The 15,955-nt window shown below is 36.1% G+C and overlaps 1 protein-coding gene across 5 annotated transcripts in view; it reads right to left on the reverse strand.

Moving 5' to 3' along the window:
• Positions 1-2,747: 2,747 nt before the first annotated feature.
• MARK1 (microtubule affinity regulating kinase 1) overlaps positions 2,748-15,955 on the reverse strand; it is a 142,799-nt gene continuing 129,591 nt past the window's right edge. Inside the window, exons 15-18 of one of the 5 annotated variants that reach the window (XM_007988393.3) lie at positions 14,589-14,753; positions 13,355-13,609; positions 8,890-8,934; positions 2,748-4,895 (exon numbers count right to left, since the gene is read on the reverse strand). In XM_007988393.3, coding sequence (XP_007986584.2) covers positions 4,541-4,895; positions 8,890-8,934; positions 13,355-13,609; positions 14,589-14,753 — 820 coding nt within the window. In that variant the 3' untranslated portion in view covers positions 2,748-4,540. The remainder of the gene's footprint in view (positions 4,896-8,889; positions 8,935-13,354; positions 13,610-14,588; positions 14,754-15,955) is intronic. The other 4 variants (XM_007988394.3, XM_007988395.3, XM_007988396.3 and 1 more) reach the window with 4 other exon arrangements.

Genomic DNA, 15,955 nt, shown 5'->3' on the forward strand with positions numbered 1-15,955 from the left:
GCTTTTACTGTTCCCCCCCCCCCCCCCCCCTTGCTGGTTTTAAGCAACTTGTGATATGAAAATTTAGTATAGTTTTCTTGATTGATGTTTATGAAACATTTTAGGTCTGTTTATGGTTTCCTGAAAATTTCAAAAAATTACATCTCCAAACATTTTTTCTCCCCCCACCTCCTCCTCTTTGTCGGGACTCTACACATATACTAGATTGCTTGACATTGTCCTACAGCTCTCTCATCTTTTTTCATCTGTTTTTTGTTTCATTTTGAATTTCTATTGTTATGTGTTCAAGTCCACTATCTTTCCTTCTGCAATGCCCAATCTACTAATTCCATTTATGTGTTCTCCTCAGAAATCTTAATTTTCATTTCTAGATGTTTGAATAGTTTTTTTTTTTACATGAAATGTCTCTACTTAACCTTTTTTCTAACTTTCTGAACATATAAAATACAGTTACAATAATTGTTTTAATGTCTTTGTCTATCAATTTGACCATCTCTGCCATTTCTGGTTCAGTGTCAATTAATATTTCTCATTATGTGTTATATTTTCACACATATTTGCATGCAGGGTAACCTTGAATTAATGTGAGTTATGAAGACTATTACCTTGTTGAGTGATGCACAGTTTCTCCTTCCTTCCTTCCTTTTTTCTTCGGTGTTTCGCTGTTGTTGCCCAGGCTAGAGTGGAATGGCGTGATCTTGGCTCACTGCAACCTCTGCCTCCTGGGTTCAAGCAATTCTCCTGCCTCAACCTCCCCAGTAGCTAGGATTATAGGCATGTGCCACCACGCCCAGCTAATTTTTGTATTTTTCTTTTCTTCTTTTTTCTTTTTTTTTGAGACAGAGTCTCGCTCTGTTGGCCAGGCTGGAGTGCAATGGCACGATTTAGGCTCACTGCAATCTCTGTCTCCCAGGTTCAAGCAATTCTCCGCCTCAGCCTCCTGAGTAGCTGGGATAACAGGCGTGTGTCACCACACCCGGCTTATTTTTGTATTTTTAGTAGAGATGGGGTTTCACCATGTTGGCCAGGCTGGTCTCGAACTGTTGAGCTCAGGCGATCCACCCACCTCAGCCTTCCAAAGTGTTGGGATTACAGGTGTGAACCACCGTGCCTGGCACATTTTCTATTACTGTATTCTTGAGCTTTGTTCTGGGACATAGTTGTTACTAAGAAACCCTTATCCTTCTGGATATGGCTTTTGTTAAGCAGTACCAAGGCAGTGTTAGTGCTAAGTAGTTCCCACTACTGAGGCAAAACTCTTCTGAGTACTACGCCCACTGCTCCATGAATTGTTTTCTACAAATGGCTGGTTGGACTAGGCATTACCCTTGCATGAGGTTCGATGAATTGTTTCTTCTAATACTTTCAGGTGGTTCCTTCACTGGCCTTAAACAGTTTTCTTACATTCATGTGCTGATTTCTGCAGATCTCCAGAGCTGTTTCTTTGGTATCCCTCCACCCGCCTCTTCTCTGCAGACTCTAGCTGTCTTGGCCTCCCTGGCCTCTCAGTTCTGACTTCTTAACCAGAGAGAATGCCAGGCTCCAACATTTTCCTCTCCCTGTGCCACATGCTGGGCCAATCACAGAGGTCATTTTGTTTGTTTTCCTCTCAAGGATCATTGTTCTTTATGGACTAACAGCCAATAAAAATTTTTATTCTGATGAAAACATTCTGTGAAATTATTACATATATCTCATCTTGTTTCTTCATTGTCTCAGGTGGGAGAGTAAATCTGGTACTTGTTACTCCACGTGAAGTGAAAGTGGAAGTCTTAAAATGCAAGCTGAAAACTTGAATCCGATGCCAGGAAGCTCTGCTCCCACCAAATCATCTTTCTTACAGTCTGTGAATCCTATTCATGACACCTTGTTTTTTTTTGGAGGGGGAGGGGGGACAGGGACCACTCTGTCACCCAGGCTGGAGTGCAGTGTCATGATCTCAGCTCACTGTAACCTCTGCCTCCTAGGCTCAAGCGATCCTCCCACCTCAGCCTCCCAAGTAGCTGGGACTATAGGTGCATGCCCTGCTGCTCACTGTATGCTTCCCCGCCCGCCGGCCCCATGGTGTGAAATGACACTGTTGGTGAAAATCACCTCAAAATAAGGTCTTTTAGGTTTTAAATCAAATTCTATCTTAGAGAATATATTGAATCAAGGTTCTGGAGTATATTTAATCTTATTCTTTTCATTTAACAAATAAAATGCTGTGCCCCAGTTTCCACAAAATAATTAATTTAATATAAGGGATGTCATATCAAATAATATTTCAACAGAAGCCAAGGAAATCCTGGTATCACATAGCCAGTGAACATAAACTGGTATTTATTTATGCAAACATATTGCAAAATTCCTCTAAACCTTTGAAAAATATTTGTTGTCATGAACACATAAAACGAAAAATCTAAAGTGAGTATCAAGATTTCATTTTTAGTTCATAAAAGATATTGAAGTCAAATTCCTTTCTACAAACACAGAAGAGTTGGCCACAGTGAGAAAATGTAAAAAAACATCAGTTTCTACCGTGGAAAACACAGCAGGAGGTCTATTTTTTTAAAAAAGTATTTCAGTGACAGGAGTTCCTATAAAAAGATTAAATATTCTTGTCATAATGACAAGAAACCTTCATAGCTTCAATAATCTTGAAAACCTTCACAGCTTCACCTTTTGCCAACTAAATTTAGAACACATACAATAAACTCCTCATACAGAATACTTTTGTACTAGAAAACAGGTAATTCACATTCTGATAAAGAGCAAAAGACAAGTGCTTTATTATGAGAACTGTTCAAGTAAAATTTCAGTGTGCACCAGTGAAAGTGAATAAAGATTTGCATCAATTTTTTTTGAATGAACACTAGGTCAAAAAGGGGCTACACATTTTTTTTTTTTTTTCAAACACCACCCTTTGCTAAGGCAAAAAAAACCAAAACAAAACAAAAAAAAAACCTCACTTAATTTTAGAACATAACTGTTACAGAAGAAAGCTACATCACAGTACAGTACAGAATGTAAAATTCACCCTAGTCTGGAAGCCATTATGGAATGGCACATCACCTACACTTAGACCTTCTAATGTAGGTTGGAATTACAGTATTTATCACAGCTTTATTTTCTTTAAACTGATAAAATTTGAATACACTTTCTATTTTTCAGGAGTGTGCAGATGGGGCCCATATGTTGATATTACAGTAATTACAACAGTAAATAACATTGCACAGTCAACCTCCAAGGCTAATTCAGTATAAAATAACAAGTATTAAAATGTACCTTTACTAGTGGTTTTACATCGCATATATCACTAATTATGAAAGAAAAGTAGGCAAATGCCCAATCACAAAGTGGCACATTATAGGCATAATGATGTGGAATAAATACAAGAAATCTGGCAAAATATTTAAAACAAACGAGTTACATGGGAACAAACTCAACAACCACATAAGCATAAATCAATAATGTACTGTTATAAATAGTATGTTTTGCTCACAAGTCTCTTAAGTACTTATAGATATTACAGTGGCAGGGATGAATGAAGAGGATAGGAGGAGAATGAGGCAAATGTTTCCAATGCCAGTTAATTCCTGAGGTGGCATTATTTCTTAACTGATGCATTGATCAACACTGTAAAGATGAGTTTGTGCTATGAAACAGTCCCAATATTATTATATTCCCACAATTATATTGCGGTATTCTGAAGGCAGCAAACCTACGTGACAATTTATGTTATAATAGCCAGATAAAGTATGTTTTTTTTCTTTTAAATTTTGTTGCTACAATTAGCAGTGGGTCAGAAAACACTTCAAAGTTCAAAAGAAACTTGATGTAGATTTAACTTTTTCCCCAGTACTTCTTAGTTAGCTCAAGGCAATGCTATTATTGAATTTCATGTACTTGAATTTAAAAACTCTTAAGTGCCAACACTGTAAACATTTTGTATCTTCTCAACTAAACCTTGTGGGATAACAAGGAAAAGAGCAAAGATAAGCAGTAATAATTTTGTGTATAATAAAGCTGATCTATTTTTCAGCTTCTGGTTTAAATTTAAATATGATTTTAAAACAATTTTTAAAGGTCCATGCTACAACTTTGTAAAGACTATTTCTATGCACTTTTAATTCTGGACACAATTTTCAAAATTGCATGATGGAGGTAAGAATTTAAAAAACCCACCAGAATGTAAGTAACAGGGAAGAACATTTTCAAATCAAAGCATCAAACGTACATTCATGTGCAGAAATCTAGACAACTATACAAGGTTTTAAGCAATCGTGTTTTATTATACAACTCTATGAACAGAAAATGAACAGAAATACACAATATACTTACCTGTACATGTGAACCTACTTTTTAAGCTACAGATATTTATTATAGTTCATACTGACTTTAATTTTACAGTTCATAACTATGTATAACCTTATTGCATTAACGGCAAATTCTACATGGGGAGATTCACAGGCAGACCACATTAGGCATTACCAGTACATTCAAAAACTGTACCTCATATATGTATGTATCTTCCCTGAACCTGTAAATTTGGACTTCTTTACAGCTTAAGCTCATTTGCTATTTTTGATGCAATGTTCTTAAAGGCAATAGATGTCCCGGATATTCGCTTGAAGCGGACCCCATTAAGTGACAGTCGTGGCAACTTGCAGACTTCCATCTCCCACTGCACGAGGCTATCCTGTCTAGCATCTCCATGGACACAGAAAAGCAAAAATCTCTCTTTTTGCTCATAATCACAGTTATTCGCATCTAACACTTTTCGGATTTCTCTCATCATGTCATTAGGGTCCATTGAACTAGTGGTCTTCATACTCCATGTGAACCGCAAAGAACGCGGCTTAGAATCTTTACCCTCTTCTTTGTCTCTTTCTTTTGGTTCCCCTGATGTACTTCTGGAAGAAGAGGGCAACGGGAAAGAATGAAAACAAATATTTCACTCAGCAAAGAGATCAAAACGCACATAAAATCTAAGTGGTCATAATTCAGTGCCTAATAAAACTACCTAATTTGCAGACTACCCTCAGATGGACGCCAAGATTTATGTTATCTTGCTGTTACAGAAACACACCCCAAGATGCCATCTGTTTTGACTTTTAATATTGTCAATCTAAAATAGCATTTTTCTTAAATATAAGTGGCTTGAGGGAAACACGTCTGCAACTGAAAGTGAAGAACTTAATACCTTCTTCAGTTCCATATTTCTCTGTTCAAGCACACACAAAATAGGGACCACTAATATTCTATTTGGAAATACACATTTTTGAAATATAAAAAAATATTTCTGCCTTTTTGGATAGGAAGAATATAATAACTTCAGAGGGAAAGATAATTCGTTTACCTGATAAGGTTGAGAAAGAATGTTGTACTGCAATTATGTAAAGACGTTAGATTATACCACATGTCTCAGTGTCCTCCAGTGATTCCTTATTTTACTAAAGACATCCTTAAAACAGTCTACAACATTCCCCATGACTTGCACTCCAACTTCTACTCTCCCCACCCCATTTCCTAGAATTTTTCTCCTTCCTCACTCCTATCAGAACACAATGGCCTCCATGCTATTCCTGGAACACACGGGTTATGTTCTTGCTATAAGGCTGTTGCACAGACTGTTCCCTCTGTCATGAATGCTTCTCCCCAGATGGCTGTGATGCTAACTCCTTTACTTTTTTCAAATTTCTGCTCATTTTCTTCATGAGGCTTCCCCTTACCACCCTACTGTACCCTAACTCCTATCCTAGCATGGCCAACTCCCCTTAGCCTGCTTTAATTTTTCTCTATAGTACTTACACATTCTAACATATTATTTAATCCATTTGTTAGGGTATTTACTGCCTGAGTCTATCATTAGATTGTAAACTCCAGGAGGGCAAGGAATTTTGTCTATTTCATTCACTGATCTATCTCAGGCATCTAGAACTGTGCTGGGTAAATAGTAATCATTAACATATTTGTTAAATGACTAAATCTCACTGAATTTTACTTATTGCAGGCATCCCACAAGTAATATGGAAACAAAAAACCTATTTCAAATAGTCATAGGAAGAAACCTGCATAGCTTCATTAAAGTTAATAGATCATTCGTGATACAGAAAATCCTGTAATTAAATTTCTTGAACAATTATCCAAATAGAGATGTTACACTGCAACTTGTTAACCTATCTCACTTCTGTGATTTAAGAAAAAAAAAAGTACCTTGAAAGGAGTTTATAATCTACTGCATAAATATTTTAAATTAATATATATATATTTTATATCAATAGTATAATATATATTCATGTATAATTTTATATATATATTATTTATTTCATTTCTAGGTGTCTGAGCCTAGGTATCTGAGTCCCCAAAGATCTGCAAACTATGCAGTCTTGAGAAAATAAGGAAAGGAATAGGTAGAGAAAATAAATTTCCAAAGACTATTAATAAGTATGGGAAGTATGTACTTCATGTTCTCTATTTTTCTCTTTTTGCCCATTGAATCTAAGCCATTACATCACAGGCCTCTTAGGGCTTGCAAGCCAACCAGAGTCATTTACCAAGGTCACATGTATAATTCTGGTGGATTTGGCATGCTGGAAGGGACTTGAGATCAGTTGACTGAGCACTCATTTTAAAGACGGAACTGATGGCTGGAAAACTTAGAATTACTTTTCTGTGGTTCACACCTGTAATCCCAGCACTTTGGGAGGCCAAGGTGGGAGGACCATGAGGTCAGGAGTCTGAGACCAGCCTGGCCAACATGGTGAAACCTTGTCTCTACTAAAAATACAAAAATTAGCCAGGTGTGGTGGCACACGCCTGTAATCCCAGCTACTCGGGAGGCTGAGGCAGGAGAATTGCTTGAACCCGGGAGGCAGAGGTTGCAGTGAGCTGAGATCGTGTGACTGCACTCCAGCCTAGGCAACAGAGCAAAACTTTGTCTCAGAAAAAAAAAAAAAAAAATTAGTTTTCTGAAGTTATAGAGCTAATGAGTTGAAAAGTAAAGACTAGAATTCAGGGGTATTATTCTAAGTCTAGTTTCCTTCTATTCCACCTTAAGATGACTTTAAGACAATAAAATTTTTTTTGCACGGTCTCACAGACATTGCCACTGATAATGTCAATTTTAGAAAGCTCCTGGAAATGTGCATATTAATATAATAACAACTAACATTTATTGAGTATTTACTAGGTGCAGGAACTGCCCTAAGTGCCTAAAATGTATTAATTACTCATTTACCCCTCAGAACAATCCTAGGAGGCAGGTAGAGTGAGGACATGGAGGCACACAGAGTTGAAGTAACTTCCCCAAAGCCACACAGTAACGTAAGTGGTAGAACACAGCTGAAACCCATGCACTCTGGCTGAGAACCTGTACTTCTAACCACAGTATCACCCCATCTTCCTGAAATGACAGAACCTCACTATAACTGGCTTGATCCCACCTATGTTCCTTGCTGTTTTTTTTCCATCTGTAAAATAGGCATTTTCACCTAGTTGTGAAAATTAAATGACCAGAAAGTACTTTATAGTTAGTATTCAATAAGTTAGTTCAAAAGCAAAAATAGAACCAAACCCAACAACAACCAAACAAAACGGAATGTGAAAAGTATTGTGTAAACATTTATAGAAGATCAGTTACTAATTCTTATAATGCAATAAAATTATGTAGTTGTATCAAAAGGATAAAAATGTAACTATTAATAGCCACTTGCAACGCATACACTACTAAATGTCTCAGAGGGAAATTTAGTGGAAATATAGGATGAAATGCAAGGAGGGGCTCAAAAGTGAAGACTAAGTGAGGGAGAGGCTAAGAACAAGTCCTCCATGTTTATGCAAAAGGCAGAAGAAAGTGAAGAATATTCGTCTTGCTCCCCTGTGGCTCCATACCATGGTGACTCAGGTACCTAACTCTACAAAGAAACATTTCAACTATTATTACTAAATATAAATATAGCACAGTTTGTTAAAAAGACTACATGGGAATGCTATAGTTTTCCCAAAGTTAATTATGTTTTATATTTTAAGTAATTTGAAAAGTAGAAATCAAACTGGAGGCTTGTGTTCAGCAGGTCACAATCGATTCTGAATGAAGCCAGAGTCTTTCGTACTGTGGAATACTTGTTGGTTGTAAAACTTAACGTTGCAACCCTTAAGGCTTGTGTACACTCAAAATAAATTAATGCCTCCATTTCTTAAATTTCCCATTTGTAAAATATTAACGCAAGTACTAACATGTCCATAATGTGGTCCCTAGAACAGCAGCATAAGCATCTCCTGGGGACTTGTTAGAAATGTAAATGCACAGGCACCTGCCTCAGCCCCTGAATCAGAAACCCTGGGTGTGGGATCCAGTAATCTTTTTATCAAGTCTTCCCTGTAATTCTGATTGTGCTCAGATATGAAACCCATTGCCAGAATGAATATACAACTAGCATTAAATGTCAAAAAAAGAAATCCCCAAAAGTATGGCAGGATAGAATTTTTAAATGTGGTCAAACATTGAATTCTCACCTAAAATATATTACTAACATCAAATCTTCCTTCCCTGTTCTGTGTTATTTGTGCTATTTGACTCACACTAATTTTAGTTACATTACTTTAGTGAGAAAAATATCAGGACATTTAATCTATTAATTCCTCAGCTTGATATACTTTATAGAACAGAAAGCCTATTTTTTTTACCAAGTACACAATTCCAATGCATGTTTGGAAAACAAACTTAAAGTTGACTGACTTGAATGCTAGGTAATGTTATGAAAACCCACCCCAATATAAAAATCTAAAATATGCATGCTATCTAGTTATTAGATCTATTCATGACCATTAAGTGCTCGAAGTATTTCAAAAGTACGTTTTCACACACAGGGACCTAGCAGCGAAGTATTAATAGTGGCTCCTCACCTTGAGGTGTCGGTTCTGCCACTGGCTTCGCCTTCACTTGGATCCCTCAAAACAAAGTGAAGGTTGAGATTTAATGATAAAAGTAAAAAATATATCAAGAAAACCTATATCTAAAATTATTTTAAAATTAGCTTGTTGAGCAAACTTCTACCGTGACAGTTTTCTATTACTAGTCAGTCTGAGACTATTTCTCATGTTTTTCATCATAACCGCATGTAATTTATCATTTATTGAGCGTCTACTCATTTTTGTCAACAGGCAATATAAGGTGAAAGTTTAAAATTTTTTTCATAATCTTCCAATTCTCAGCCACAATTCATTTGAAGTCATAATTTATCTTTTGGTTTAGTTTAAAGTTAAAACTACTTAATAATTATCAATAGCAAGATTCAACTCCAAATTTGTAATTATGTATAATTTTAGTAGTCGCTCAATTTAGAAAATATATACATTAACTTTGTAGTTAGCAAATAAATACCAATTTCTAAATAAGCAATTTCTTAGAAGTTATGCTAACAATTCATGCACATGATAAAATATTACAGCAAATTAACAGCCTATCCATGTAGGCAAGTCTAAAAACATGGATTCAATCTTAAATAAAAACACTAACCTTACCTGGATATCCACCTGTGAAATAAAACCAGGAAAACACTACTAATTGTTCTGAGTTGCATGTAATTAATATTTTTGAAGTCTACCAAAATTTTAATGCTTTGCTATTTTTAAAGGTAATTAAATATCTTGTGATAGAGGGTAAAATACTATTAAATAGTGGGAAAAATCACCAACTTGAATCCTTAAGTTAATGTTTTCTTAATGTTTTAGCCATTCCAGAAACATTTCTATTAATTACGTAAAATTAATGCAATAAGAATAAAATCAATGGTACTCTCCCATCCCCCAAATTAATAAAACATACCCACACACCAAGCTCTAAAATTTTAAATTGTTCTTAAGAATATGAATGCCTTATACCTCTCAGGGTCTTTATCTAATACATGCCTTTCTTAACAAACATATTATGAAAAAAATTTTTTTCTATCTGAATTTAAAATAATACTAAAATGTATTCTCACATTCAAATGTAATTTCTTAAATTTCTATTTTTAATAACTGGCATTTTCATTGGGAAGAATAATAAAAATTCAATGCCATCTATACAAATCCATTTTTATTATAGCACATTGAAATAAATAAAACATTTTTGAGCAGGCTCAAAGTGAAATGTACATTTTCAGTTACATGTAGATGAACTGATACACACAGATGGGCAGTGTACCAACTTGGCAAGCAAGACAGTAATGCTGTCGACTCCCACTGCTAAGACAAAATTCCTTTAGGAAGGGACAAAAATCTCACTGGACTTTTCTGTCCTATTTATATTATGCTTTATTATTCACTATTAGCAAACACCTATTCCACAGCTGCTAAACTTAAAGCATTAGGAGTGAAATGTCCCTTAGACCCTATTTCCTCTGCTATAATTGACTGAAATCGCGATTGACCCATATCCTGTTCCTGCCTACGTGGATGCCAGTAGGAACATTGGAAGAATTTCTGCTATTGGCAATTGTTTCAAAGAGCCCAGGAAGTCTGCTTTAAGTAGTCATGGTAGGAGGCAGATGGGGCTACAGAAGGTGCAGCTGGCTCTAACAGCATATGCAGCACAGCATGCTCTCCAACACTTAACACTTAAAAAACAATGACCTACACATAGCAATATATACTCAACTGAACAAATTGGGTTATTCCCTATATAAGAATGAGCTATGGTTAGAAAATCATAAGGTTTGGTGTAGAAGTGAGCCATGCAGGTATTTAGGGCAGAGAATTGCAGGCAGAAGGAATAGCAGGTACACAATGCCAAAACAGTGCTTAATGTACTTGAGGATAGTCTGGTGCCTGGGTGGCTGGTGTGGAAGTGGCAAGAAGAAGAGTGGGAGAAGAAGAGGTTAGAGCAGAAATGGATGGCCAGGTTACACAAAGCCCCACAGGCTACGGCGGGGGCACAGAATTGTATTCTAAGCAAAGCGAAAGCTAATCAGGGGCTTTAAATCTAAGAGTGACATGATCAGATTGACATGACACTGCTGAAACAGAAGAGGAGGACAAGGACAGAAACTAGCAGAACTATGAGGTGGTGAAAGATGAAGAGTGGTTCAGAGTATGAAGGCAGTGGCGGGAGTGATGGAAGCAGCTAAATCCTGGAAATGCTGTGAAGGTAAAGCCCACACAAATTGCCAATGGATCTGATGTGGTATGAGGAAAAGAATTGTCAAGGACAACTCCAAGGCTTATGGTCCGAGCAACTGTAAGGACAAGGCTGCCAATTCCTAAGACAGTGAAGAACGAGGGAAGGATAAGCATGGGAAGAGGAACGAGAGAAGAGTTTTGAACATGTTCTGTTTCAGAGTCTATAATGTATCTAAGTGGAGAGGCTGAGCAGCAGTTGGATGTAAGAGTCTGCAGTTCAGGAGAGAGATGTGGGCTGCAGATACACTGGGGAGTTGTTCACACAGGATGGAATCTAATGTCATGAGCCTGACTGAGATCACCAAGAGTATAAGGAAAACCGGAGAAAAAAACATGTCCAGAGACTGAGCCCTGGGGCATTCTAATATTTAGAGGTTGGGGGAAAGGCAAGGGAATCTGAAAAAAGCCAGCAAAGAAGTCTGAGAAGCGATAGCTAGCCTGTGAGGTAGGAGAAAACCAGAGCCAAGCAAGGGAAATGCTTTAACTGTGTGGAATGTTTCAAGACAGTTAAGTTGCTCACAGGATGGCAAGAGCCCCATCAGTCTCACTCGCTGCTGTACAATAGCTCCTATGAAAGGCCTTGCATGTAGGTCTCCACATATGTGTTCAGTGACTATATGGCAGTCCTTTATCAGAACCTCCCAACAGACCAGCTCTAAGGCAGTTTCTTGCTTTGACATTCTATCTCATGACTTCCTTTCCACAGTACTGTTTCCCCTAGAGTCTAAATTTTTGTTGCAGAGTTAAGAGAAATATTTTGCACAATGCTTAATGCACAATTAGTAATCAAGCACTAAACTACAAACCTATTTTTCTTCACTTTAATTCTGGCTTAACCGTGAGAAAGTACTGGCTTTTTGAAATGGCCTTAAATAGACAAATTCCAAAAGCAGAAACTACTGATATTCTGACTAGTACCCTGCAGATGGCCGGCTAACACCGTGATCTACCTTCCATGCTGACTCTGTTGGTGAACTTTTAGTTCTTTCTGTAGCAAGTTGTCATGCTGCATAGTAATTGCCCAAATGGTACAAAGTCACTGACTGATATGGTTAGAAATTTATGTTACATTTGAGGCTTTAAAAGTTTTTAATTCAGCTATGTGATACTGGGCAAACTGATATATGAACCAAGTCTATAAATAGCTCCATGACAAGGCACTTAAGACTGAAGCTGCTTCTTCTCTTTTCCACATCCACTCTTTGAAATCCTAGGAACAGTAATAACATTGGAAACTAAGTATTTAATTAGTATTTCTTAAAGCAAGTATAATTATTTCTTACCCATCATTGAAGGCTCAGCTGAAATGATTATATGATAGGGTGCCTTCACTGTCTCCCTAGATAGAAACAATTCTATCTTCCTCTGGAATCCAGCATGTTGCCCACACTTTTTAGCACATGTTCTGCTTTATATCACAGCTAGTTGTTTGTCTGCTTCTTACAAGACTATAAGAATCTGGAGGGCACAGATGCCGTCTTACCTATCTTTAGATTCTGTTCTGCACCTAACACAGTGCTTTTTGCTTGTCGCAGGGCTTAAGTAGGCATTTAGTGGGACACAGGAATAGATCAAATCGACATCAGCCTGCATTGTAGTAGCAACTTGTATCATCAATGTGCACTGTACATGTATGCATAGTAAACACAGTAAGTATGCTTACTTTTTAGAAAGTATAATTGTATTGTTTAAGTAGATCAGACCTTTACTATACATGTATTCATTTTGCGTTTACTATGTTGTGATAAGGTTTTATGATATAAAATTACATAAGTGATCTGTGACTCTGGTGTGTAGGCTTTTTATGCAAAGAAGAAAAAAACATAAATGATGTATTATTAGTAAGCAATTTAAAAGTATTGTCAAGATAAATTTGAAGGAAACATGTAAACTCATTTCTTTTCCTCAATCACGGCTTTCAAATATAAAAATCTTTTGGTAAAACACACATTTTTGAAGTCAAGTTTTTGTTCTTTCCATTTTATTTTACAGATTTTAAAAATCTCATTTTGTCGATTTTTTTCTTTCTCTCTCTTAAGGAAAAATACTTTATGTCTTCCTAGATTTTTTTCTTCCAACTCTGTAAAAGAGCAGCTCTAATGAAATGTTATGAAACCATTTTAGAAAATTACTATAAATATTAAAAAAAAGTCAAGTTTCCTTCGTAATCTCTAGAGGAAACAAAACACGACAGTACATTGGTACTGACCTGCGAACAAATTTGGATGTGATTTTGCTTATTATACCAGTTGACGTTCCCCTTCTGGCATGTGCAAATGCACCCGTTTCATGGGATGGTGAAGCAGGTGGCCCATTGTAAGCAGCGCTGCGTCGCTCCCGGAGCTGTTCACCATGGAAAGTGCTTCGGCTTGAGCTCCCTCGGGGAAAGCGGGTCCGGTCTGGAGTCGCAGTACTAATACTGTGAGCAGATGGGGAAGCAGCAGGCACTCTCTGGGTTGTACTGCTGGGACAAATTAAGATATATCATTTAGAATAATGACAGGAAAACCTTTCACTCATGCTAAAAACTTGAAACAAATAGCTATGGCTACTTCTTTTGGCCCTACTTTATTTGTTCACATTAGAGATGTGAGACATGGGTTAATTTTATTTACTATATCATTGGAGAGGAGTAAAATTTCAGTTTGAAACTAGGTACCTTTTGTTTGGTCACTAAAAATTAAGAAATGACTGAAACAGGGACACAAAGATAAATACTTTTCAGTATCACAAACGCCAAACCAGGGGTACTGCAAATATTTTTTTAATATTCTCCTGAAACCACTTAGCAATCAATGTTGAACACAAATTTTATTGTTTATTAAAAAGGCTTTGAATAAAATAATTTCCTATTTCTAATTTAGGCCTCAGTGATGGTACAACATCACATGGTACTACCAATATGCCCAACAAATCTAACAGAGGGTTAAAATGCTCAGATGTACTAAATTTGAGAAATCTTAAAATAGAAAAATACTAGAAAAACAATTACAAAATTTTATATCTGAACAGGCTCTTTGAGTTCATCAGTTTCATTGACAGGAAAACTGAAGTCCAGTTTCATTAAGAACAAGGAATTCAGCCTGATCATTATCCGTGGGTCTCAACTCCCAGTCTAGTGTTTGTTTGTATGTGTTTAAATCATAACAAAATCAGTTTACCTAAATGACAAATTAAGCAGAAATTCTTAACTTTATGGGGATGGACGTAAAATCAAATCCTTAAAAAAATTCCTTTAGAAAATGATTTAAGTTATACGTAACATTTCCAACAACAGCCAAAGTACATAGAAAGTTTATGTTACAATTCAATTTTTCCCCCATTACAAACACTGAATCTTATTAGAAAGGTCTTAATGTGATGGTGACTATCATGTATTTTCACATGGTGCTATATTTTTAGAAATTCTTAATGAACAAAATGAGATGTAACCAGCACATTACCCAGGCCGGTAAGCTTCAGAGCCGTCTTTAATGGTTGGCAGTGTGACTTTAATAGGATGACCAGAAGTGGACATGGACTTCTGGTGGCGGGGTCGTGCTGAGGGGACAGCAGAGGCCACAGAAGAGCCTGCAGAAGATATGCTACTCACAGACATCTCCGTAAGGCTTTCGCCATAAAGCAGTTGAGAAGACCATGGAAATGTAAAAAAGAAGAAAAATTGTGGTTTACTAAAATTTAAGAACTATATTTTTATAGTTTTTTATATTTTAAACTAACACCTTTCATGACTGAAACATTTGAAAGAAACTAGCATAGTGGCATTATTAATGACTAACAAAACAATTAATATTCTTATGAAAAGTATACAGGGTGAATTTATCACTATTATCCATGAAAAAAAATCTCACACACACTTTATGTATGTAAATGTGAGAAAGCACAAAATTATTTTTGTGGATATACAATAATTTCAGATAAAATTATTATGACTGGAGTCATTTTTTACTTCCCCAAAATCACAGTTTGGTGTGATATGTTGCTGTTGTTCATTGTCCATTATTCATACAATCAGAATTGATAATTATACCAAAAATATTATCTCTGGATTCATCAAAACACTTTTAGATCATATCATGGTCAATAGGTTAACTGTTGCAGATTAAAGGAGCTGCAGCTTAAAATTTAGTATAAGAAAAATCGTAAGTCTGAAATCAATTTCCAATTATCTTATGTACAAAGAAGATACATTTTTCTTTGTATGCCTTACAATAGCACTTACTTTACATTCTTATTAAGTAAGAAGAAACAAATGTGAGAATGGTTTGTACACACTACTGAAATGACTGTAGGTGGTACTAAGAAAATAATTTCATTAGAATAGGCTCCATGTCTTTGTACTATATTGATGAGTAGTCCTTGTAACTCATGACAGAAAGAAGATACATTTTTTAAGTAATACAAATAATACGATTTATTATTATTTGAAATAAAACACTTTAAAAATTATGTGGTTCTGAATGATGAGAAATAAGATGGCCACATTTTTTTCAGAGGAAGGAAAATAAAGCCTTTATTCAGATATGGTAATGACTTGATGGGAGGTGAAAGGGAAGGAGGCAGCAGGTGCACAAAAGAAAAAGATTCAAATTATGAAGATGAAATTAGGATGGTATGATCTGCTTTGTTACAGAAAAATATTTACTATCAGATTTTACTCAGAAATTGGCAGGTAAAGAGATTTATTTCTTGTTTTCTCTAAATGTTTTCCCAACCTTCTATCTTGGTACAGGAGAGATGTCTCAGTAAGAATAGTTGGGTTGCAATCTTACTATTTCATGTAATAACTCCTTTTCTCCTGACCCATTCC

Source organism: Chlorocebus sabaeus, chromosome 25 (assembly GCF_047675955.1).
Source record: "Chlorocebus sabaeus isolate Y175 chromosome 25, mChlSab1.0.hap1, whole genome shotgun sequence".
Classification (NCBI taxonomy): Eukaryota; Metazoa; Chordata; class Mammalia; order Primates; family Cercopithecidae; genus Chlorocebus; species Chlorocebus sabaeus.